This window comes from Quercus robur, chromosome 4, assembly GCF_932294415.1.
Source record: "Quercus robur chromosome 4, dhQueRobu3.1, whole genome shotgun sequence".
Lineage (NCBI taxonomy): Eukaryota > Viridiplantae > Streptophyta > Magnoliopsida > Fagales > Fagaceae > Quercus > Quercus robur.
In genome coordinates this window covers 46,699,803-46,727,031 of record NC_065537.1, presented here as the reverse complement: position 1 = coordinate 46,727,031, position 27,229 = coordinate 46,699,803, and the positions used below count along the sequence as shown (strand labels likewise).

General features: G+C 28.8%; 1 protein-coding gene across 7 annotated transcripts; it reads right to left on the bottom strand.

Moving 5' to 3' along the window:
• Positions 1–255: 255 nt before the first annotated feature.
• Positions 256–21,068, bottom strand: LOC126722360 (uncharacterized). Of its 7 annotated transcripts, none has more exons than XM_050425525.1 (6): positions 20,776–21,068; positions 18,603–18,659; positions 12,232–12,517; positions 11,920–12,116; positions 5,064–5,328; positions 256–730 (listed from the first exon to the last, which is right to left on the bottom strand). In XM_050425525.1, exons 3-6 carry the CDS (start codon positions 12,484–12,486, stop codon positions 434–436), a joined length of 1,014 nt encoding a protein of 337 aa, XP_050281482.1. In that variant the 5' UTR covers positions 12,487–12,517; positions 18,603–18,659; positions 20,776–21,068; the 3' UTR covers positions 256–433. The 7 variants fall into 7 exon arrangements, with proteins under 7 accessions (XP_050281482.1, XP_050281475.1, XP_050281476.1 ...); XM_050425518.1 differs by having other exon boundaries at positions 11,905–12,116; positions 20,776–21,065; XM_050425519.1 differs by having other exon boundaries at positions 11,905–12,116; positions 20,815–21,065.
• Positions 21,069–27,229: the final 6,161 nt, after the last annotated feature.

Below are 27,229 nucleotides of genomic sequence, written 5' to 3'. Positions count from 1 at the left end.
AATAACAAATCAATCATAAATCTACTCAATAAAAATCATCACACAACAAAGATCACCACACGTTCTATCTTATTAAAAAATTAGAAGAAAAAAATGATCATAAGTAGTATTAAATTTAAGCAAGAATTTTAACATGGAACTAATTACGTTTACTTTTTCTAATAATATGACTAATTATTTAAATACATTTATGTGTATGCATGGATTACAAGCTAGTATTAATTTGTGAGATAAACTAGGGTTGCTAAATGGGTATAGTTTTGTTAAAACAAACTGATATTTTATTTGATAATCTTAGAACAAACTGATATAGAAGTACATATTGTCCACCAATACAATGATAAAGAGGGGAAAAACTAAAAGAAAAAGAGGAGGTGAAAGAAACTAGAAAAAGAAAAAATAGAAAGTAGTAACCCTGCAGCAACAAACATGCTTATTTATCCCCAAATAAAAGTGTCTTTATGATAACTTGGCTCATTTCATTAGAATATGCGAAAAAGTGTCCAGCACCTGGTAACTCATGGTATTGAATCCATGGAAGTTTTTTGGCAATAAAGCGTTGTAAGGGAATTGCTACAATCCTATCATCATCACCCTGCCATAGATGAACCGAACCTTCGTTGTTAGGAAAAGGATTCTCAAGATCAATAGGACTGAATTCCCAATTCCCAACTCCAACCATTATGGTACGATGTATGGACTCAAACTCTCCTTGCTGAGTTATGTGTGCCTGCAACGAGTTATTGAAGAGTACATGGTAAATGCCTATTGGATAGAAACTATTTTCCTAATAATGATGTGTGCGTCTCATGCAAAATTTTTGAACAAAATGCTATTTTACAAACATATTGATATTCAGTGTTTTTTTTCCCCCCTCTTATGAATGAACACTATCATGCATTTCACATATGACAAGACTTCCTAATATGCTTATTCGGATGAAGGCCTATAACATATATTCCCTTGGAGGATAAAAAATTTATTCAGAAAATTATTGTGATTCTTCCTAAATAGCGTGGATTCTCCCGTCGATAGTCACTAAAGCATAGGTTGACCTCATTCCATTGGTTGATACTTAATAAGATAAATAGATTCCTAAGAAAAAACTAAATTAAAATTTATGAGTGGATGACTACGGATATAAACATGGACACAGGTACAGATACAACACAGCAGCACAACAATTTTTTTAAAATTAGGACACAACACGGTAGGGATACACATATTTATTAATTATTATATATTTTAAAATATATATTTTTAAGCACTTTTTTTATATATATAATGTTAAACATATATCAATTTAAGAGTAATAATGAATATAATAATAAAGTGAATTCATGACTAATCAATTATGTTAGAAATTAGAATAAAACTTAGGAATAAGAAACAAATGAGTAAATAAAATATAACTAGATAAGTGTTCAAGATTAAAACCAAATAGAAATTAAAGATAAGTATCCCTCTCATGTCTCACAATTAAAATTAAAATATATTTAAAAAAAAAAAAAAAGACACAGCTGAAACATGGGTGTAGAAGTGTCCTAGACATATCATGTGTCCAATATGGATACGACACTCTAAATCATGTGTCCATACTTCCTATTTAGTCATGGCTATTACCTTAACACCAAAGAATCGGAATAATTACTTTCATTCTTATATTACTACATTTGAAAGGTATGTTTCGAGGCTTCTAGCAAGAGGTAGAAAAGGGGTTTTTAGAAATTTAAATGTTATAAAGTAATTATAAGGGGTTTTTTTTTTTTTTTTTTTGCCAAAATGCAAAATTCACTCTCTAAGTTTCACATTTTTTTTTCATTTTAGCTCTCTAAGTTTATTTTTTGTCATTTCAGTCTTCTAAGTTTCAATCAAACTCAATTTAGTCATCTGTTTACTATCCGTCAAATTGCACTGTTAACTAACCCAAACAACGTCGTTTTACACTTTTAGTTAATATTTAATTTTTTTATTTCTGAATTTTAGAAATCGCTAATGAAAAAAATAAAACATAAAACATATACTAAATTGAAGAACAAAATAAACTAAACGGTGTGCTCCCTCCTCACCCCTAAAGAACAAAACTGAAACCCCACCCCACTCGATAACTCAGAAACCAAGAAAAGGAGAAAGAGAGATCGAGAAGGGGTAAGAGAGAGAAAGAGAGATTGAGAGGGAGAAAGGGAGATTGCAAGGTACAAAGAGAGAGCGAGACTAAAAGGAGGAAGATCAACAGCTGGGCTCTGTCCAGGGGTGTCCTCTGCTTCACTCCACTGCTTCAGGAGATGGCTCCGACCAGTAACCATTGCTGGGGTTCACTAAAAGAAAGTAGACTTTGGGTAAGTTCTGAAGACTTTGGGTTTTCAGTTTAAGTTATGTGTTTTCAGAACTTACCCAAAGTTCTGGGAGAGATGATAATTTTGGGCAATACCAAATCTGAAGTTTGCAAAGTGAAATAAGATTAGGAAGCCACTCCAGCAATACCACCAAGTTCTCACAATAAGGAATATCTAAAAACTGCAGAGTGTTGGCAGATCCTAAAAGCCATTGGGGTAGAGTAACTAATTGTGGCAATTCAAAAATACTGAGTGTTCAAAGCCTTATTGGGTTTATCTTGTTCTTCAGTCTAGTTTATGTTTTATTATTTTATTATTTTTTAATTAAAGTTTTCCAAAATTAAATAAATAAATAAATATTAACTAAAGTGTACAATCGTCGTTTGGTAAGTTAATTGTGCAATTTGACGGATAGTAAATAGATGACTGAATTAAGTTTGATTAAAATTTAAAAGATTGAAATGTCAAAAGATAAAACTTAAAGAATAAGTTTTGCATTTTGGCCTTTTTTTTTAATTATGTCACATGGCAATCATCAGAAAATATTAGGATCCAATAAATAATGCCTAAATTGTGCTTATAGAAATAAATTGGGCATTGTAACTCTTAGGAATATAAAATAATGGTTGTAATCTCTTTAGTTAGGTAGTTAGCTAGTTGGTTGAGATTAGGATTAGGATGAGTTAAGATTTGAGCACATGTAACTCATTTAACACATGGCTTAATTCATAGAGCACGTGTTGAATTAATTAGTCAATTATTTTGAGCCATGTGAGCCAATGAAATTAGAACTAGTCTCCTATAAATACATGATTGTAATCCAACATTAGATATAATAAAAGAATAAACCAATTTCTTAGTGCATTAGTGCATCTCTCTCTCTCTGTCTTAATCTCTTTCTTTCTCTATAGAAGATGACTACCTTGAATTAAGTCAATTTCCTTACAATTCTCATCAATTCCCCTATAATTCCCATCAATCCCCATTAGGAACCACCAAGTTCCTAACAATTGGTATCAGAGCCACCGATCTTGAGACAGATGAATATGATCAGCAAGAAATCTTGAAAATGGTGAATGAAGTTTCAGATAAGGTTAAAAGCCTTCACAGAATCTCACAAGGCTATTTCAAAGAAAGTCAAGGCCTTGGCTGAATCTAACAAGGCCATGAATGAAGAGCTCTCAAGATTGCAAGAGGTTCTTGAGAATATGATGAAAGAGGAACTACAATCTCTTGATTCGACTGACCAAGAATCCACAATACAGGAACTTGTTGCTGTTGGCGTGGAGCAAGAACACACTATTGGTGTGAATACAAGTGATCCAATGGTGTTTGACATTGGCCAAACTCATGCTTCAACAAATGGGGCTACTCATGTAATCAAGAATGTAGGCGTGGACTTAACAGTCATGCATGTTGGTGGCAATTCCATTGAATTTGGACTTTGCTATAGGGGCCACATCTTGCTCTTTAGTGACTATCACAAAGCCAAGGAACTATATGCTTCTTTTCTTGGTGATAGTTGTGAGATAAATGATGGATTTCATAGCCGAGATGATCACACTTTTTATAAGAAATTGAGTTCTATATTGCTGAAGGTTAAGTTCAATACGATTGCTTTGTGTTATGCTACTATGTCATGGGCTGTAATTAATTGTTTTGGAGTTATTCGTGTAATCAACGATCAAGATGCTCTGGCGTATTGGGTTAGTGGCCGGTTTTCCCTAATGAAGGTGTCATTTCACAACAACACCTTGTGGGCAAGGTGTTTTCACGGGAGAGGGAAATGTTAGGAATATGAAATAATTGTTGTAATCTCTTTAGTTAAGTAGTTAGCTAGTTGGTTGAGATTAGGATTAGGATGAATTAGTTAGGATTTAAGCACATGTAACTCATTTAACACATGGCTTAATTCATAGAGCATATGTTGAATTAATTAGTTAATTATCTTGAGCTATGTGGACCAATAACATTAAAGCTAATCTCCTATAAATACATTATTGTAATTCAACATTAGATATAATGGAAGAATAAACCAATTTCTTAGTGTATTAGTGCATCTCTCTCTCTCTTTCTTAATCTCTTTCTTTCTCTATGGAGGATGACTACCTCAAATTAAGTCAATTTTCCTACAATTCCCATCAATCTCCATTAGGAATCACCAGGTTCCTAACAGTAACCTCACCAAAATCAGACATTAACTTATTAATGGATGATTGAAACTTATGATATTGAATGGTTTGATTGCATGATCCAAAGTCCAAGCCGACCATGCCACATAGAGGATCTGTTGGGACTAGTGATTTGGATGATATATATGGGAGAAAATAGAAATCAACTCTCTATTGCCCATGTGTTACATGTGTATGCTTAGGAGTTGGGACAATTGTTATACTCGTGTATATTTATAATCACGATTCCCTTTGTAATATTTTAGATTTTATCACTGTTTTGATAGGGATCTAACCCAACTATACTTCAAAGAACATGAATCTAACTATTAAAGTATAAAAACATGTGTGCTGCTCACAAAAAGAAACCAACAAAAATGTCTAGAATATTGTTGAATAAACTGATCGACTACGTTGCTTTTGTTCTGTTATTCATAGGAGTTTCTTAGAGAGGCCAACAAAAATGTCTCTATTAATACTTTTGGTTATATAAATCTAAACTGATGCTAATGAAAATACTTAATCTTTGAAAAATCAAGAAGAAAACATCAAGTACCTTGTTTATTTGTTTCCCAACCTTCTTTGACGTTATTTCTAAATCTTGACGAGAGAAAATATTAGGATTTCCGGGTACAGCACTAAGTGCAGGAAACCACTTCTGTGTGTTCCACCAATAGGTTAGCCATGGTATATAGTGAGAAACTCGATGTGTCCACTGGTCTTGAGGCGGTTGTTTGTAGTAGGCCTCTGTAGACAAGTTCAAAGGCAAACCTCGCCACCAATAGTTGATAATAGGAGCAAGTAATGCTGCTCCTGATAGCCTATTGACATATCACAAAATCAGTAATATATATATATATATATATATATATATAATCTCCTTGTAAATTCAATCCAAAAAAAAAAAAAAAAATGCCAAATGACTTTTAGGACAACGGTATTATATAGTTTTTTTTTAAGGAATATTACATCTAGGATTTGAATTTCTCCCTTCCACTAAAGTGGTATAAAAAAATTATTAAACATAAAAAAATAATTTTATCAATTGATAGAATAGCAGATTATACATATTTAACAAAATAACTTTATCAATTGATAAAATTATTTTTTTATGTTTGACCGGGAGTCAATGACTATTCATAGCTATTACATTGACACAAAAAAAGCATTTGACCCAATTGATAAAATATAATAGATCATACATATTTAAGGAAAGAATCCATTCACATTGAAATGCAATCAATCAATCAAAATATATTATATTATATATATATGCTTTCTTTTTTCCCTCTTTTCATTGATTTTTTTTTTTTAACTATTATCTAAAAGTCCACATTAACTTATTTTTACCATTATCTCATTAATTGTCTGAACTTACACGACACATTTCTCTCTTCTCAATGTCTTTTAGCATTTCCACCGTTTTAGTATTAAAAACAAAAGCAAAAATAATAATAATAATAATAATTAAGGACTAATAGTAATAACTAACAAGATAAGGCACTGGAGATAGATAGAGAGACACAAAAAATGCTATGGAATGTTAAATGAAATGCATTAATTGTTTCACTATTACCAAAATAAAAGACCTGGGATTGACAAAGTATTTGTAAGAGAAGGAAAAAAGAATTTGAGGGGTTGCCACCTCTATCATACTAGTCTCCCACCACCATCAAGCTGTCGAAACCCCTACAATTTTTTTTTCCTTTTTTATTAATTAGGGGCTTAAATATGATTTAGGTTTGGGTAATTTGGTTGAATAGTTTTTGTTTTGGGTATATAAGTCGAAAGAGTATTTGATACACAATGTAAAGACATTCTATCATAGTTTTAATCATCTATAAAGCACATGCATACGCACTTACTCACACCATGCCTTAATGTCACACTATCAATGAGTAGAAGACAGTGAGAGAGTTGGGTATACTTTCATTTCATTGTATGTAATCTATGAATATAACACAAATTAGTTGATTTTCATGGTCCTGTTACTCTTTTGCACTTATTTTTGGTCTCATGATTTTTTTTTTTTTTTTTAAATTAATCTTACCTTGAGAAGGGCTACAAATGTGTAGTGAAGCTATAAAACTAATTTTTAATATCTCAAAATTTATATGTTTCTTTACTCCAATTTAGTTTACTTTTTCTTTATAATATATAAACAACATTCTTCAAAACCGTTTTATATAAAATATCACAGAATTATTCATGCATCGCATGAACAACTTACTAGTTCTTCACAAAGTTCAAGGGTATATCTATAAATGTGTTTATATCTATATAAATATATGATATTGTAAGAAAATTAAGGGAAAGTTCAACCCTATAAACCCTAGAATAGTCTATTTTTTGCCATACGTTTTTGTAGTTTGGTTCAATACAGTTGGACCTAAGGTGATAACTGATAATTAAGTGGGGCTTTTTTATATTCAATTAATAATTTTGCATCTTAATACAGTATTTTTATTTAGTTTTTGTTAACATCTCCTTTATAATTGATAATATGACTAATTCAATCAATTTAAAGTAGGATTTTATCAATTGTGAGTTTGGGAAATAAAATTTACTAAAACAAATACAACAAGTACATAATACACCATACCATTATAGTAGTAAAAAGAAAACCTTTACCCATTACTGTACTAATAAAATGTTGAGTGCAATTTTCTTTTCTTTTTTAATAAAAAAATTACCATATCATTATGGGTTTGTTAGTGATGCGTTTGCTAAAATGAAAACCCACAATTTACCTCACCATTATAGTATTAATAAAATTTTGAGTGCAATTTCTTTCTTTTCTTTTTAATTTGCCATACCATTATAGTACTAATAAAATTTTGAGTGGTTTTTTTTTTTTTTAAGTAAAAAATTGAAGGCAATGTTCTAAAAATAAAAAATTACCACATCGCTATGCGTTTGCTAATGAGGTTATGCATTTGCTAAAAAGAAAACCCATAAATCATATATACTACCATTATAGTAAACCCATAAGTCATATATACTACCATTATAGTACTAACAAATCGCTAACCCATGCGATGCACCAAATAATTAGCAAATGTTAAATATCTCAAAAATATAGTGTTCAATGCTACAATTAGATAAAAATGAATGAAATTCAATCATTCTAAACTTGATAAACCATTCTATAATAAATTTAAAAAATTGGGATTAAATCCTAAACTTGATAAAAGGAGGTAAATAGACAATTAAAAAAAAACAATCGAAGAAAGAAAGAGACGATGATCTGTTAAGATGATATAGTGCGACCATAGTCATATAAGATTGTTAAGAGCATGAATCTGTTTGAATATTTGAACTATTTTAAGTCCATGAAAATTTTGTTTTTCTTTTTTTAATCCATTGCAAACTATAACTTTTGATATATGTGGAATTTTGATCTTATGTAGAATGAACTATTTTGTGAATTGGAATTTTTATCAATATTTGCATAATACAATCTATTCCAAACTTATTGTGTCTGAAATTTCAACTAAAAATCTTCTCTAATTTGATTCACATAAAATCCCAAATAGTCTTTCAATGCAAAGTTTAGGTTTAATGTAACCAGTCACTAAAAATCAGCTAGGTACACACAATTCAAAAGAAATCAATACCTATATTAATTGACCCGAACTTGTGATACCATGTCAACTATAGTTTATTTATGATTCTCAAATTTTTATTTTTTATTTTATTTTTCAGTAAAATACAAACCTAAATTATAAAATTAAAGATAGAAATTTAAACACAACAAAAGTTGCAATATAGTCTCTTTTTTTCTTATAAAGATGCAATTACAATAGCGTGGTGCACTTAGAGGAAGAAAGAGAAAAAAAAAATAGAACCACCAAAATTACTCAAGCAAACTTTCACCCCAAAAGGATGTCAACCTCATACTGTAAAAAAAATAAAAATAAACTCTTACTGTGAAGACTCATTTATTGTGCCGCCTCAACTGTGTGTGGGGTTTAGTGTTTAAAATTTTGAATTTGATAAAAAAAAAGACGGACGTAGAAGCAAAAAAAAACAGTCTTATAGAAACAATATTGGTACCAATTCATAAATCTGATAGTGAGAATCATTTGTAGGAGTTTTAATTTGTAATGTTTGGCTAAGAGAGGGACAACAATAGGGCTGCGTTAGGTACGGTTTGAAGGCAGATTATAGAGTAAAAAACCAAATAATAAAAAATAATAATGATGTGAAAAATTGTGGAAGCTCTAAAGCTTATGTGGCACAATATAGGAAAGTCAACAAATAGTCAAATGTCTTCAGTTTTATATTATACTAGTCGCTAACCCGTGCGATGCACGGATTAGTTGAACAAAAATTTTAAATTTTAAACTTACCTAGAGTTATAATCACTTAAAAAAATAAGTTACAATTTAAGAGGGAAAAAAAATACTACACCAATAATGTTAGGCATGCTATGTCAATAATCAATGGCATCCTTTCTTTAATGAAAATTAAGGTCTCAATCATTTTTTTAATATAATATAATCTCTCCCATTGCTCAATTTGTTTGCAAAATCCTAGGTTTTTTCTTGCCATATAAAATGCAACCAAAAAACCCAAAAATAAGAAGAAGAAAAGAAAAACTATAGTAGTTTTTACATAGAAAATAGTAATTAATTATACTCAAAAATGGCATTGACACTCAGAAAGAGTCATTAATCTACAGGAATAGGTTTTGGAAAAGTGTTTTTTTTTTTTTTTTTTGAGAATTGGAAAAGCTAATTTAGTGTTATAGGTAATAGTTATAATATTTTAACACGTAGAACAACAACAACAAAAAGGCGTATCAGATGAATAAATTGACTTCTTTAGAGAATGAAGACAAATAAATGCACCAAAAAAAATAGATTTCGGAATATATGAATGTAAAAAGAAGAAGAAGGAAGTAACAGTTGAAAGGCCATAAAGTTTTAATCGAGATAGAAGATGACCAATTTAGGAAGCACTTGGAATGCTCCTATAATTTACCTAGCCTTGGCTGCCACTTTCTTGCCTCTCATCTACTTATGATTCCAACTTTTATTCTTGGCAAGAGAAAGGGGCTCTTGCCTTCAAGTAATGTAATTGAGAAAAATGCCACAAGAAACATATCAACACCCTTTTTGGTTCTTAAATAATAAAAATCTAAAGAACAAATTTATGAGGTTAACGCATAACCTAAGCTTGTTCATCAAGATTCAAGACCTAGCAACATAAAAAACAATATAAAAAATAGAGTAAAAATGCAAAAAATACATGAAAAATAAATTTTTTTTTTAATAACAGTAATTTATAATTCTTAAATCACATTAATTCAAATAGTAAGGCAAAATATATGACTACATAATAGAAAAAAAATAAATATATATATATATATATATATAAAAGAAAAATAAGTTACCTCAAAAGAATAATGCATGACTATAGCAATTGAAATTTGTCAAGACAATTTCATATATTGCAAAACATGAACCCAAAATTTAGATGTTAAAACTTTTAAAAAGCCAAAAGAAAGAGTAAAGAATCAGAAGATACAGTGCCTAGAAATTATTGAAACAAAAAAAAAAAAAAAAAAGCGCATATGACTACATAATAGAAACAAAAATATAAGGGAAAGATGGGTTATTATCCTTGGCTAGCAGTTGAAAGCAGCAAGATAGTTTCAAATATTGCAAAAATTGGATCAAAAAATTAAGTTTTAAAACTTCTTAAAGGCTTAAAAAATTGAAGAATCAGCAAAAAAAAACATATGACTACATAATAGAAAAAATATAAAAGAAAGATAGGTTACCTTAAAAGAATAATCCATGATTATAGCAATTGAAATTTGTCAAGACAATTTCATATATTGCAAAATATGAACTTAAAATTTAGATGTTAAAACTTCTAAAAAGCCAAAAGAAAGAGTAAAGAATCAGAAGATTTTGTGCCTAAAAATTATTTAAAAAAATAATAATAATAAAAACATATGACTACATAACAGAAAAAAATTGACAATTCTTATCAACAAAAATACAGTAAAACTATAATTAAAAAACCCTAATAGTGATCTAGTGACCAAAGAATTAGAGAAGGATAGAAGGAAGAGTCAAAAAAAAATTAGAAAACTGAATGAGAGAGGATGTGTTTGCATAAAGAACACAATAAAAATATAATAAAAAAACCCTTATAGTGATGTAGTGACCGAAGAATTAGAAAATGAGAGAAGGAAGAGTCCAAAACAAAATAGAAAACTGTATGAGAGAGGAGGTGTTTGCATTTGAATACATCTTAAAAGTCCTAAATCAAATTAAAAAATATAAATAAAAAATGCTAATGCGAAAAATTATGAAGAGGTCAACCAAAAGTCAAAAATTTCGGTTTTATATAATATATATATATATATAGATAAAAATTTTAGTAAAATTTCCCAAAAGAGAATTACCATACCAATATGTGTTTTCTAAAAATAAATAAATAAATAAAATTACCATAACATTATGCTTTTGCTAAAAAGAAAATTTTACCATACCATTCTGCAAGTGATATGTACATTTGATTTGAAAAAAAAAATTTTATATATATATATATATATATCTAGACTTATTTTACATAATTAAGAATTGTAATGTTACGTGAGTTCCAGTTAGCTCAATTGGTAAAACCTCTGATGGTTGAATAAAAGATCTAGAGTTCAATACTCGCCTACACCAAAAGCCAATTAGTATCTTAGCCTGATGATAAAGAGTTATCAAAACGTCATAGGTTGAAAATCTCTCAAAAAAGAATTGTAATGTTACATATTTGAATATCATTAGAATTATTTTCAATTTTCACTTTCCCTTGTATTATTTCATTATCTTTAAACTCTTTTTGATAAAATTTTTTGGACAAAATTTAGTTATAAACTTGGTTGTAATATTTTCACAACATTTTTTAATTTTTAATTTTGAAGAAGTGTTACATCTATAATATTTTTACAGTTATTTCATAATAAATTATAGATGGTAAGTTGTTATTGGTTTTAATTTGAATTTACAACTTAAATTACCTTTTTGTCCACCTATACAGCAAATAACAACCTGTCGTTTAAGATTTGTTATAAAATATCGTAAATATAGTATTTCTCTTAATTTTGTTCCCTATTTTTTTTTTTTAGAAATGCTATATCCACAACATTTTCATAATATTTTTATAACAAATCATAAATGATAGGTTGTTTCGGGTTATTATTGGCTAGTAAAAAAGTGATTTTAGTGGTAAATTTAAATTAGAACTAATAACAACTTACATCTTATGCTTTGCTGTGAAAGTATTATAAATATATTGTGAATGTATAACTTCTCATTTTTTTTACTTCAAGTTTTATTCCAAAGGCAAAACCCTCGTTTATAATAAACGGACTTGGCATATGGTCTTACCTATGAGGAATGTACCTGAGGCAGCCCCAGACCACATGGCATCCAATAGAATAAGCAATTACATAAAATTTGGAACCGAGTCCCAATTGATCAGCAAGCTCTTCAACATCTAAAGCCAAACTTTTCACCGTTTGTTTTGGATCTGGATCACTTTCTCCATAACCCGGTCTATCATATGACACAATGTATAGTCCTAGTTCTTCAACAAGTTCCTGAAAATTATTTCCACCAGTGAGCTAATACAACTTTCATTGATAAAGTCTTGGAGGCCCAAACCAATAGAAAATTAGAAATTCAATCATAACAAATAAGTAAATAACACAGTACTTGCGGGAGATTTTTTGCAATCACTGCACTATGTCTGCAAGTAAATAAGCCATGAACATAGATAATCTTATATTTGGCCACTTCTGCTGGCACACCATGCTCCTTGTAGGCCAAATGTCTTCCATCCCTAAGCTTAATTCTAGGTGCTGTGATAGGCGGGCCGCAAGGCGAGCCACAAATGTTGGGAGGCAGAGGGCGGGTGGCTCGATAAGCCCATGCCAGCAATAATCCAATCAACAAGACCACTACAAACATCCTTGGCTAGGGTTGAGATATGCGGAGTACCCTGAAATTACATTACATATGTTGAGAGGAAAATCAGGTTAGTGGAGACTACATCTTTCTATTACTTCACATTTGGGAGGAGACCGGGATGATTAACATGGTTTGGTTATAGTGAGATCAACCATCATATAAAACTTCAGAATTTGCTTAAGAATCGTGGACAAATTGCTTGAAGAGAGAGAGAGAGAGAGAGAGAAAAGCATGAAAATAATAAACAAAGAGAGATATGAACTACTAGATAAATAATTATGACAATCTAAAGGGAATAAGACATGGATCTCCAGTGCTCTATATGTGTGATTTTTTTTTTGGGCCAATGTTTGTTGCAAATATCAGACTTGGAAATCTTGTGCTCAAAGCATGATTTCAATTATAATTTTGAAATCATGAAATTACGTTTTGAATACACAATTTCACAATTTAACTGAAATTGTGTCATGTTTTGATAATCATCACTTTTTCGTTTCTTTTCTTTTTATAAAGGATTCATTTCAAGACCAGCCTAATAGGGAGCATGTAGGCCAACGTACGTGTGGAGCATACAAAAGCCTCGGCATGGGCTCCAACTATCGTAAGGAAAACATCGGAGGGAATCAGTTACTAAACGATTCACTTAGTCTTTCGTCCCTATATTCAAGTTAGATAGGGATGTTAATAGGGTTGAGCTGAGTTGGATCAAGCTTTTCAAGCAGAAACAAAATATCCACACAAGATAGGTTGGAGATATTTTGCTATTCTTAATGAGGTAACTTATTCAATATTAATAAGGTAGACATTAATAAGCTTTCTTTATATTGGTAGGTAAGTTTTTGAAACCAAACAATTTTTCAAATCATTATTAATATGTGTGTGTATATATATATCTATACTAGTACTATGCCCGTGTGATGCACGGCTTAATAAAAAATATTTTGATAATATAATTAAATCTAATAACAAATAAAATGAAAAAAGAATTAATTCAAAATTTAAGATTAAAAAATAAATTGTACTTGTAAAATTAAAAGAAATTTAATTTTTAGTTCTTATTTTGATATTTAAATCATTTGTTTTAGTGTTGATTTCATTCAAATGGTTATAAGTTATATCAACCCTAAACCAGTATATGTATCCATATGTAATATTCTAAATTAATAATAAATAAAAATATAATACTCTAACTTAATGTAACATTCTAACTTACTAATAATTAAATATAACACCCTAATTTAAAGTAATGTTTGTAATTGTATTGTGTTTTAGCTTTTAAGAACACATATTTTTTTTATCATAAAAAAAAAAAAAAAAAAAAAAAAAAAAAAAACACACACACACACACACACACACACAGATATTAATATTACACATGAAAAAATAATAAATTCAATAATTGAAACGGTTGAAAACAAAATTAAGCCAAAACCTCAATTCATTAATGAAAAAATATCCAAATTTTTGAGCTTAAAAAAAAACAGAGTTAAGTAAAGATAGACTTACATAGAAATTTGGACGGATGGATTCTCTCGTATCCGATTTCATGTTTGACAACAAATTTTGCTTTTAATTAAAGAATATAGATTACATGGAACAAAGCACCAAACAAAAGCCATAACAAATTAAATCCATTATAAAATATTGATGTGAACAACAAATAATTATGTAATACGAAATTAAAAAATACAAATATATTGCTTGCTATATTGACTTCTAAAAAAAACACTAAAAGGTGTGATCAAACATAGAATTTCAGTCTATCTATAAAACTTGTTGATAAAAATCATATTATATATAATAAAAAGGCAACAAATACGCAAAATCTATTCAATTTGATGAAAGGAAAAAAAAAATAGGCAAAGAGGAGAAAGGAAGAATATAACAAATAATTGTAAAGTACATAGTAGAAATAATGAAACACCGAAAAACTCTGTGTATATATAATGGAAATTTTAGGTGATGAAGAAGCTAATATGAACAAAAAGTAGTTTAAGTGAAACTCAAATACTTTTTTTTTTTTTTTTACTTTATTATTAGGAAAAAGATGACATAAGATGCAAATTTATCCACCAAAAAAAAAAAAAAACGTAGGAAAAAAAAAATGCAAGTTCTATCTTTTTTTCCTTTTACGTTTTTTAAAGAAACGTAGGAAAATAAATGCAAATTCGATCTTTTTTTTTTCTTTTAAGTTTTTTTATCTCTCTTTTTTATTTAAATTCTATCCTTAGGTAATTCTATTCTATTAATTTTAGGCTTTGTTGATAACATTTTAGATAGACACAACTGTTATAGTTGTAAATGAAATACTACTTTCTTTCATTACTTGATTTGTCATATTTATCCAAAAAATATGTATATATCTATTCTTAAAATCTAAAAATTTATTAAAATTTATGCAATTTGGTAAAGCCACGTGGCGTAACCACGTGGCTTCACCAAATTGTTTGAGTCATCAGAAAGATCTAAGGGCTCAATTCTCCACATCAAAACCCTGCAATGCAGAGTCACCACACAATTATTAATCATTCTTTTTTATAATAATATTTTTATCATAAGCTCTACCATGATTTATTTCTCTTTATCATTAGTCCAAAACAACAATCAGGTTATAAACGGAGTCATGATGTTTACAAAAAATGTATATGTATATGAACTGTTTTTAAGAGAGAAAAGAAAGAGAGTCTTACCCCACTCTTATTAACCTAATCATAATAATGCTTGATTTCTTCATTGGTCATTTCACACTTTACTATATTTTTATATACTTTGCCATCAATTATGACATTTTTTTCAAACTTACTGCCCATTTCTGCAATCGCAGTCTAGGCTGAATTGGAGATCGGTTTCTGGGTTTCTTGATTTCTTCTGTGTGCAAAAGCATGAGAGTGAGAATGAAAGGAGATTGGTAGATAAATCATAAGACTGTTGTGTTGTGGAGTTGTGGGTGTGCTGTACTCTACTTGGGCCGAAAATTAGTAGTATTTATAGTAAACTCTTGGATGCATTAGACTTTGAATGATAGACAATCTCTTTTTAATTTTTCAATATTTATCTTTCCTGGATGTATTAGAATTTGAATGATAGACAATCTCTTTTTAATTTTTCAATATTTATCTTTCTATTTTAATTTTTTTTTTTTAACTTGGTAATTGTTAAATTTGATTTTAATTTCGATATGATTGTATGGTACGAATTTCAATTTCTATTTACTATATATTATCTATTGGATCTAGCCCAAATCCAAATGCAAACAATTTTAAGAAATCCAAAGATTTCAATAACATCACACACCCATCAAAAAATGTAAGAAAATAAATCAAATAATCAAGTAATAATTTAAAAATAATACTTTTAAATTTGTTACTTTATTATTAGGAAATAAATGATGCAGGATAAATGTTTATCTCAAAAAAATAAAAAATAAAATACTCATGTAAGCTAGTAAAATTGTCGCTTTATAAAATTTTAAAAAAAAATGAAAAGAAGAAGAAGAAGTTCATCAGAACATTTATTGTTACTTTATCTAAAGAAGTTGATAAAGATGAAAGATCAAAAACTTTTTGTTTTTATCTAAAAACTTAAGTGAATGAATTTATTGTAAAATCTAAAAAAATTTCTGCAATTTGGTGAAGCCACTTGGTGTAACCACGGCGTCTAAGCCCAACTTTTATTATATACTAGTTATAGGCCCGTGCGTTGCACGGTTTTATGAAAAAACTTATAAAATAAATGTATAAATAATTATATATTTTAATAGATTCAATAAAGATAAAAGAAAAAATTATCAAGTGTAAATAATTATCTCACTAAAATAAGGGGTAAGATTTCTTCCTAAAACTAAATTAAATTGATAATTCCAAATTAAATTTTAAATTGATAATTATTTTAAAGAAAGTACTAAACAATTGATAAATCTAAAATTAATATAATCTTGATAATATTATAAATTAAAATTAAAGTTGATAATTCAAGAATACACGTGTAGAACATCTTGATAATCTGATGTAACATAAAAATCAAATAAGAAAATTATTAAAATTAATCTATTAATTCTAACCATATTTAATCATTAATTCTAAGACCCTAACCCTAAGCATATAAATTAGATCAAAGCTAAGAAGATTAGTTTAAACAAAAGGCAACCAATACACAAAACCTAATCAATTTAATAAAAACAAAATACAAAAACAAAGAAGGAGCCTTTAGAAACTTGACAATGTTTTCGAATGTTTTGAATTCATTGATTAAAATTACATGAAGAAAAAAAAAACCAATAATAACACCAAAGACAATAAACAAAATAAAAATAATAATAATAAAATAAGAAATAATACATACCTGCATTGTCATGAGATTTAGGCATTCACATATTGAAATAAGTTTCACTCCAAAAAGGATATATAGGGTTATATATATTGGTAGAGTTCCATTTGAAATATAATTCATTTAAATCTTATTAAAATTAAAGATATCTAATCAATTTGTTTGTTTTTATCCCATAAAAATTTGAATTAAAAAAAGGTCATATGAATAGAATGAAAAAAAGAAAAAAAAAAAAAAAAAAAAGAGTTGATTCAACATAACGTAACATATAAAAAATTAAAAATTAAAAAAAAAAAAAAGAGAGAGAGAAAGAGAACGTGGTTAATAGCTATAAGGAATTTTGATATATATATATATATATATTAATAAATTATCAAATTAATGGAGATATATATTATTTTTTGGGATAGATAGAGATTATCAAATTAATGGAGATATATACTGTTTCTTGGGATAGCTTTATATTAATCACCTCTTAAAGAGTTTGGATTGTGTTTATCCCTTAATAATCAAGTTTTGTAGGTTGATATTCTGATAAAATAATATTAATTTAGTAATATTAAAATTTTGAAAATTTAGATGATAAAAATTATCTAAATTAAATTTTTGTATGTTAAATATTATCCCCTAATTTAAGAAATATATCCTAACAAATAAAAAAATAAAGTTAATTAGATGATAAATATTATCTAAATTAAATTTTTGTATGTTAAATATTATCCCTTAATTTAAGAAATATATCCTAACAAATAAAAAATAATGTTAATATAATTTTATTTAATGATAAGAACAAATTAGAGTCCTGGTAGCTAGTATACTATTCTTTTTTAGCTCTTTAAAATTTTAATAAAATTTCTACAATTTCATGAAGTCACGTGGCGCAATAACGGTGTCTAAGCCCAACTTTTATTATATATAATATGATATAATATGATTTAATAACAAATAAAAAAAGAATTAATTTAAAATTTAAGATTAAAAAATAAATTGTACTTGTACACTTAAAAGAAATTTAATTTTTATTTCTTATTTTGATATTTAAATAATTTGTTTTAGTGTTGATTTCATTCAAATGATTATAAGTTATATCAACCCTAAATCAGCATATGTATCCACATGTAACATTCTAAATTAATAATGAATAAAAATATAATACTCTAACTTAATGTAACATTCCAACTTACTAATAAATAAATATAACACCCTAACTTAAAGTAATGTTTGTAATTTTATTGTGTTTTAGCCTTTAAGAACACATATATTTTTTTTTTTATCATAAAAAAAATAGATATTAATATTACACATGAAAAAAATAATGAATTCAATAATTGAAATGGTTGAAAACAAAATTAAGCCAAAACCTCAATTTATTAATGAAAAAATATCCAATTTTTTTAGCTTAAAAAAAACCCGAAGTTAAGTAAAGATAGACTTACATAGAAATTTGGACGGATGGATTTTCTCGTATCCAATTTCATGTTTAACAAAAAAATTTGCTTTTAATTAAAGAATATAGATTACATAGAACAAAACACCAAACAAAAGCCATAACAAATTAAATCCATTATAAAATATTGATGTCAACAACAAATAATCATGTTATAAGAAATTAAAAAATACAAATATATTGCTTGCTATATTGACTTCTAAAAAACAAACACTAAAAAGTGTGATCAAACATAGAATTTCAGCCTATTTATAAAACTTGTTGATAAAAATCATATTATATATAATAAAAAGGCAACAAATACACAAAATTTATTCAATTTGATGAAAGAAAAAAAAATTACCTGCAAGGTTGTAGGTAGGGAAGAGAGTAGAAACGTAGCACTTTTCTATTATGAAAGCTGCAACATCAAAAATAAGTACTCATGAAAAGCATTACCACACCAACATTGTTAAAGCCAAAAAAAAAACATAAAGTAAAGAGAGAAACACAGCTAAGCAAAATAATACCTGTATTGTATTTTAGATTGAGATAAGATTTTAAATCTTTGCTTTTATAAGGAGGTAACTTCTTAATCCGATAAAGTTTGAATTTAGATGATTTATACTTAAACTAAATCTCCTTTGATCATTTTTATTGGATAAATATGGATAGAATTTCATATTAGTATAAAGAAAGAAAGTACTAATAAGGATAGGCGTTTTTATTTTAATGAATTATAGTACAAAACTACAAATGAATGGTAATTTAAATAAAATTGATAAACATTCAATGGTTGATTAAGATTTCGTGTACGACCTAAAAATTGATTAAGGATTAGAGTTTAAGTTGATAATAATAACTAAACTTCTACTTTATCCAAAATATTGCAATTTTTAAAATCTAAACAAAATTTTTCAATTTTTTTACGTGTAGTAAAAATTTATTAAAGTGTGAAGCTGAAATTTTAAAAAAAAAAATTTATAGGAGAAGAAGATAAGAACAAAAAAATATATATCTATTTTTTTTAAAATCTAAAAAATAAAAATCCTGCAATTTAAGAAGATAAGAACAATATATATATATCTATAAAAATTCATGAAAGTGTGAAGCTTAAGAATATATATATATATATATATATATATTTTTTTTTTTTTTTTTTTTTCTTAATGGATGAGAAGAAGTTAAGTTTATATTAAATTATTGAGTTTTTGTGTCTATCAAACTTTATCTAAAGAAGTGATTTTAAAATAAAAATTTTATCAACTTAGAAATGATAGGAGAAAAAGATAAAGAGCATGAAAAAATTATATTTATTGTTCAAAAATCTATTAAAATTTTTGCAATTTGGTGAAGCCATGTGGCGTAGCCACAGCGTTTAAGCCCAACTTTTATTATATATAATATGATAATATGATATACAATTTTTTTATTTTTTAGAATCATATATACATATTAATTTTTTATATGTTATATGTCAATCAAATCAATTAGAACTCATTGATTACTAGATCAAGAAAGGAATCTAGCACTTGATTAAATTAGTTTATTCTTTACTTAAAAATATAATTAAATTAATGAATAGTAAACTCTCATATATATATATATATATATATATATTAAAAAAAAAAACTCGTACTTATTAACCATAAGATATAAAGATAAGAATGATACTTGTTAACCATAAGATATAAAGATAAGGATGACTACAAACCGTACAAGCTAGCATTCTATTTCTTTTAGCATATTATAGAATCACGTCTTCTAGAAAGTAGAAACAATATTGTAGCTTGCATGGTTTGTAGTTCAATAAAATTGTCATCAAATGAAACACCATGGTAGTCGACCTACAAGGCTTTTGACATTTACTTTTTAGTGTTAAGTCAATAAGATCTTGTGAATTTCAATTAACTTAATTAGTAATGTTTATTATTAATGAATAGAGAACTTGAGTTCGAATCCCACAAAAAAAAAAATAAAGATAAAATAAAGAAGAAAAAGAAAAAGAAAAAAGTCAATTAGTATATCTTGGCCTGATGACTAAAAATAATTATCATAAAACAGATGTCAAAAGAATTGTATCATATTTATATAACTAAAATAAAAACTATGTAAGGTCCCTCTAATTACTTTATGAATCAAACTGGAATAGAAACATCTGGACTGAGTGCACCTTCTAAACCTTGTTCAAATTTGTTTGGTGGCACTGGTAAGACAAAGCTATTCTTCAAGTTAAACATGTTTCCATCATCTGAAGTTTAGACTCTACACTGACCTTAACATTATTCAGCCTCAGAACTATAAAGAGAACGGAGAAAGAAAAGCAAAATCCTAAGTATGGCTTTGTTAAAATAAAGACAGTAATTTATGGCAAAGACAAACTGTTATACTTTGAGGAATGTCCTACCTAGAGAGAGCCTGGAAGAAGTTGAAACTTGAAATGAGTATGGTATTAAAAAAGAAGACAGTAATGGGTGGATTCCAGTACAAATTGATATTCTTTGAGGAATGTACTAAAACAAGATTGGAAAGAGAACCTGAAAGAAGTTGAAATGAGTTGTTGATCAGCAGCGTACCTCTATCTGCTCACTCTACAGCTCAATGCATAGAGTATATGGGCAGTTGTAGATATATAGACAAGCGAGAAAATTTGTAATAATATGTTATAATGGATCGGAAGAAGAGAAATAAAACAGGAAAAATTAAAAGAGTTATTGCACTATCAATTTGTGACTGAGTGGAGTGGGTAAGAAGATTGGAGATAAAAACCTGGAGAGATCCGGGATATAAAGACCCCGGCCTCTAGAATGAGTTTTGCAATTTTTTTTTTTTTAATATCTGAATAGCCATAAAAGTTGTTATACATAGTTGTTGTATAAGTATGAATAGAGCTTTCTCTCAAAAAAAAAAAGTATGAATAGTTATGAGTTAATGATGTAGGCCACGAGATTCGTACCAACTGTGAATCTGTTATACATAGCTGTTGGATCCTTAATTTACAACTATTCATACTGACTCCAGCAGCGACGTATCACAATTGGTAGGAATGGTTGTGGCCTATATCATTAACTCAAATTGGGTGGTGAAGGCCTATGGAGAAGAAGATCTTCAATTTAAAAGATACTAGTCGCTAACCCGTGCGATGCACGGGAATAGATTTTAAATGAGTTTTAGGGAAAAAATCATTATTTATTATTTTTTAGTTGGAGTAGTAAGCAAAAATGCATAAAATTAAAATATATATATATATATATATTAAAAGAAATAGCTAAAAGTTTTATTAGTTAGACAAAAAAAAAGAAATGTTGTTTTATTTATTAGTTTTTTGTGAGAAAGAATTAGAGACAGAATGTTGAATCTCTAATTTAATTTGTGTTGTATATAGAGGTATATAAAATATATATTGTAATATATATACTAAAAATGTGCTTATTAAAATGTCACAACTCTTTGTATTAGATATACTGAAAAGTGCCTATTAAATAAAAATGTACTTATTAACTAAAAATATGTTTATTGAATGAAAAGGTACCTATGTAAATAAGTATGGAATGGTGTTTGTAAATCATGCACCTTCCAAAAAGCTTCATTTTTCACTTTTGCAAAAATATACCACTACCCACAAGATTATCTCAAGAGAGTCAATACTGAATAGAAACACGTTTTGATAACACCTTTGAATTGTTTTGAAGTTACCGCTAATTTTATATATAAATAAATAGATATAAATATTTATTTATGCATTTATGTGTTTATTAGGCAAAACTTAAATAAATTGTTAAAAACTTTAAGATTTAAAATAGTTCATATACTTCAATATTATCAATAAAAATTTATGTACAATTATAATAATAATTATTATTATATTATTATTATTATAAACTAAAAGGCTAAAAGCACTTGCTTCCAGACTATCACTAAAAGCAACAATATAACCTTACACGTTGATCTTACAAGTATTATATTTATACTATTTAAAAAAATAGTTTATAATAATAATAATAAACTAAAAGGCTAAAAGCACAGTTTATATTATTATAAACTAAAAGGCTAAAAAAGTTAAAAAGGAAACCTAAACTACACATCTGGGTAAAGCAACAGCTGCAACACGAAGAGGAACAAAAAAAAAAAGAAAGAAGAAAAAGAACGGCAGGACGATGTCAAGGTATCGGTACAAAAAATTCTGTCTCTTTCTCACCGTATCTTCTGTAACTATCTCTTCTTGCCTCTTTATTTTTCTTTTTCTTTTCCCCACAATCAAATCCTTTGTTATCCCTCTCTTGTAGTAGTGCTTTTTTCTACACCAATCCTTCTCTTGTAGTATTGCTCTTTGTTGTCCTTCTCTTGTGGAGATTTGTGGGTTGGAGTAAATTGGCCTTGGACCACCAAAGAAATGTTTCAAAGTTGTGGACAGAAAAATAATTTCAGAGAGAGTGAGAGGAAGAGAAGAGCATACTTTTTGTGGGTATGGTGGGTTTTGATTGAGGAATTTTTGTTTTTGATGGAAGAAGTGATGTGTCTTTGGATGGAAGGTGGGCTTTGCCGTGGTGTAAGGTTGAATTTATTCAACCATCTAATTGGCTTTATTCCGTACCAAATTTGCTTGTAATTCAGCATTTAGTAACCCTGTATTTAGGTGGGTTTGTTGTAAGGGTAGTGAGTGAGATAGAGTGAAGATTGCTCAAGAGTGTGCAAGAAAACAGAGACTCGCGGCTGGGACTTGCGGGTGACTCGCGGCTTCAAGCCGCCAGAAGCAGCACACGTGCCAAGCATGCTGGAAGATGAACAGTCATGCTAGCTGGAGCACTACAGGACAACTGGCCATACGGTTAACTCGCGACTGGATCTCGCGACTTAGTCAAGCCGCGAGGTCAAGCCGCGAGCCACCCCTGTTTTGTAAAACCTGACGTTTCACATTCCTCTCCCACTCCAGTATAAATACCCCTTTTACCCACGATTGAAAGAGAGCTTCCAGAGAGAATTTTAAGAGAGAAACCCTAAAGAAAAACCAGATTGTTTCACCCACAATCTCTACCTTAGAGTCTCTTCAAATTCCTCAACTCTCTTCCTCTCCATTGTCAAATCCTTGAGAGGCATTATACCAAACCTGGTTCTCACCATCATCATCACTGTGAGACAGTTGTTTGGGTTTCTGGGAAGCAGTTAGGAAGGAGCCAATCTTCATTGGTTGATGCTACGGTCTAGTAGCGGAATCCGGGAAGTTAGAAAAGAAAAAGGTTCGGCGCAACCTCGTTGGAGCAAGAAGCTTGGAGGGCTTAGGTGCACTGGGTAAATTAGGCTTGGAGGGTCTATTGCTGTCCTTGTATCCCAACTGTATTTTCTAGTGGATTGATTACCGCTTGGAGGGCGGCGGAGAGGTTTTTCGCCGAGGACTTCAGTTTCCTCTTCGATAACACATCGCGTGTTGTCTTTGTGTTTGCATCTTCCTTCCTCTCTATATTTGCCTTTATTTTATCTGCTGAGGTTTTATTATGTTATGACTTAGATAGATTTTAACCAATTTCATATTATAGCATGTGTTAAGTTTCCATACATTAGTTGTTTGACATATTGCTTGAATTGGTTAAGTTGTATTTTGGGGGTCTAAACGTTCAAAGGTGTTTTGTACACGTTTTTGAACTTTCACGTGGGATTGAGGAAGGAGCGATGGGGAGAAAGGTTTATCGGGTTTTGTGGGACTGAAGAAGGAGCGTTGGGGGAGAAAAGTTTATCAGGTTTTCAAAAAAGCTTTATTTTGATTTTATGTTTTTTTTATTTATGTTTTTTTTTTGTAAATATTGTGTTGATGTGGAAAATTGTGAAAGCTTCAAAAGCTTCAGTTTTATATATATATAGATGAGGGGACTTAAAAGTACAAAATAACAAACCAAAAAAAAAATTACACTTTACCGCTTTAAATTTTTAAAATGTATGATTATTTCCCTAAATTATAACTCATATTTAACTTTAATTTGCACCTTGCTTTTTAGAACTCATTTCCCTCTCCCTTATGTACGTGTCTTGTTTCTCAAAAAAAAACTTTGCACCTTGCTGTCAATTGGACTGTTAACAACTCAATTTATATCATTATTGTGTTGTCACATTATTGCACTAATTTTATTTGTAATAAGGTCCGGTTAATGTATGCCTTAAGAGCATACATTAACTATCTATTTTGAGAAAATTTTTATGAAAAATTGAAAAAGCTATCTAAACAATTAATCACTTTTTCATTTTTCTATAAAAAATTTTCTAAAATTGTTTACTAATGTATACCCTAAGGGCACACATTAATAAAACCCTTGTAATAAAACACTAACTCAATAACTCCTATTTGTTATTCACCCAAAAAAAAAAAAAAGCTTTTGTTAATTATTTTGTTCTTTTAAAAAAAAAAAAAAAAAGAGAGACTCATTTTATTTGTTTGGGTAGTACTAATTATCAAATTAATTATATAATGAGTTTTTTTTTTCTTTCTTTTTTCCCTCTTTTTGTAGGTTGAGACTATCAGGTGATCCTATTAATAGGTAAATTTTCGATGGTGTCTTTTTATAGTATAGATAGTGTTTCTTTTATTTGTAATTTTTTTCATACAAATATTTGCTATAAAATATGTATCTTAATATGAAAAAATTTAAAAGAAAAAAATAAGATTAGAATAATTAGTTGAAAATCAAAAAGGATCTCTTGATAAAATTGATACTAGCAATAAACAAAATATAATAGAAAATTTAGGTGAAAACCTCACAATGGTAAAAATAAAAATTAAAAATAAAATTAATAGATAAGAGCTGGAAGATAACAATGGAAATAATTATAAAGTTAAAATTCAAAAAATCTTATCTAAGATTGACTATGTCACAAGAAAAATTAAGTAAGCTAGCTAAATTATCATTTGAAAAAGAGATGTTAGGAGAACTTGAATATAAAAACTTAATTAATAATTTTGCACCTCAAAAACAAGAAAAATATATTTAAAATAAAATATTATATATAAATTTAATAGAGATATAAATAATAGAAAATACCATTTTTAATAGTGTCGCCTTAGGCCCCAAAATACCTTGAGTCAGTGATTTCAATCATATTACCTATGGTACCAAAATACCTTGAGCTGGCACTTTCAATCATATAATTACCTAGTTCTACCATGGAAGAAAACTTGAGGTTCCCTATTTATAGTAAGAAAAAAAAAACCAAAAAGGTGTTGGATATATTTCATCAATTTACTTTTGTGATTAAGCAAACTAAAACAACATACAAATCTAATTATAAGCAAAACACAATAAGATGTGAGAGACAAAAATAATAAATAGATACTATATATATAAGATAAAATTTGTAAAATAATTAAAAACTCACAAACCAAATGTGTGAAGAATGAATAATACAAATCAAGTCTTATGTTTGACACAATATCCTTAAAGCAAATTTCACCCCTCACACAATCTGTGGTGCTTAAAGACTCATGGTTTGCCTCCCAAAATAAAATGATCTACAGCTCGAAGAAAAAAGCAATACAAGATTTGTGCTCTGCGAACTGAACTATGTCTCTTTCTCTCTCTTTGACTCGAATGCATATGCACAAAATATTTTCTCTCTAGGAGAGTTTATCCAAAAATTTATTTTTATGAATAAGAGACTATGAATATATACGTTAGTGAACAGATACATTGTTCAAGAATAAATGTTATGCACAATCTTACTGACTCAAAAAATAAAATAATAAAATATTATTATTTGGACAAGATGACCTAGTCCACACATGCCAAAAATGTCTCTCCTAATGGGCCTTGCCCTCATATTACTAAGGGTAGAGTTTAATGTTGGTTTTGTATCTAAAGTACTTTGAGACAGAGGCTGCGTTTGTTTTGGATGAAAAGGATTTCAGGAAATCATTTTACACCAGCCTATGTGTTTGGTAAGCACAGAAAATTGGGTCAAACGAAAATCAATTTCCACGATGACTATAAAATAACCCTCCTCACTCGTAAAACCATTTCAGGTTTTATTTTACCTTCAAATGATTTACACTTGTCACACACTCTCTCAAAGCTTCTCACACGCACTCCTCACAAACATCACTGGTACTCTCCAATCTCAGTTGTGACCGAGCTCCACCCTCTCCATCACGCCAAACGTAGGTCCACCCTCTCCCTCACGCCAGTTCAAGCTCCACCCACAGTCCAATGAGTGTCGCTGATCCACCCACGGTGAGTTTCCTCCACTGTTTGAGTTCCCTCCACTATTTGAATTCATTTCAGTCTGACAACCTCACCTCACCTCCGATCCACCCTCTATTTCAGTCCGACGACCTCTCCTCACCTCCGATCCACCCTCTATTTGAGTTTGACAACCTTACCTCACCTCACCTTACCTCACCTCTAATCCACCCTCTATTTGAGTCTGACAACCTCACCTCACCTCCAATCCACACACCTTCAACCCACCCTCTACAAAAGCCGATCCACATCCCTTCAAACCCATCTAGCCAAAATCCACCCTCAAACCCATAAACAACCCAAATGCTACTCTCACTATCTCGGATCCAATCTATATATATATATATATATATATATTTATATTTATTTATTTATTTATATATAAAATTATTTATTTAAATACATATTTATTTATTTATTTACTTTTTATAATTATTCATTTTTTATTTAATTATTAATTTAAGAAATTAACTTTTGTTGGTGTTACAATTATACAGAAATATATGTGCATAAATTTTGGTACTCATTATCAATGTGATTTGGATGTTTTGGTGAATATATATGGCACCTTGTGAATACTGTGGACACACTGCCACAATGGTTGTCTTTTCCCTTGATCTTGAACTGCGCTTGTTATGACATTTATGTGAATTTGGATGGTTTAACAAACTTTGAGCATTGATTGTGTTAGAGATCACGAGTGTTGTGTTGGTTGACAGGGTGTGCTCTGTTGTTTTCTGTTTGTTGCTGTTTTTATTTACTGTGTAAT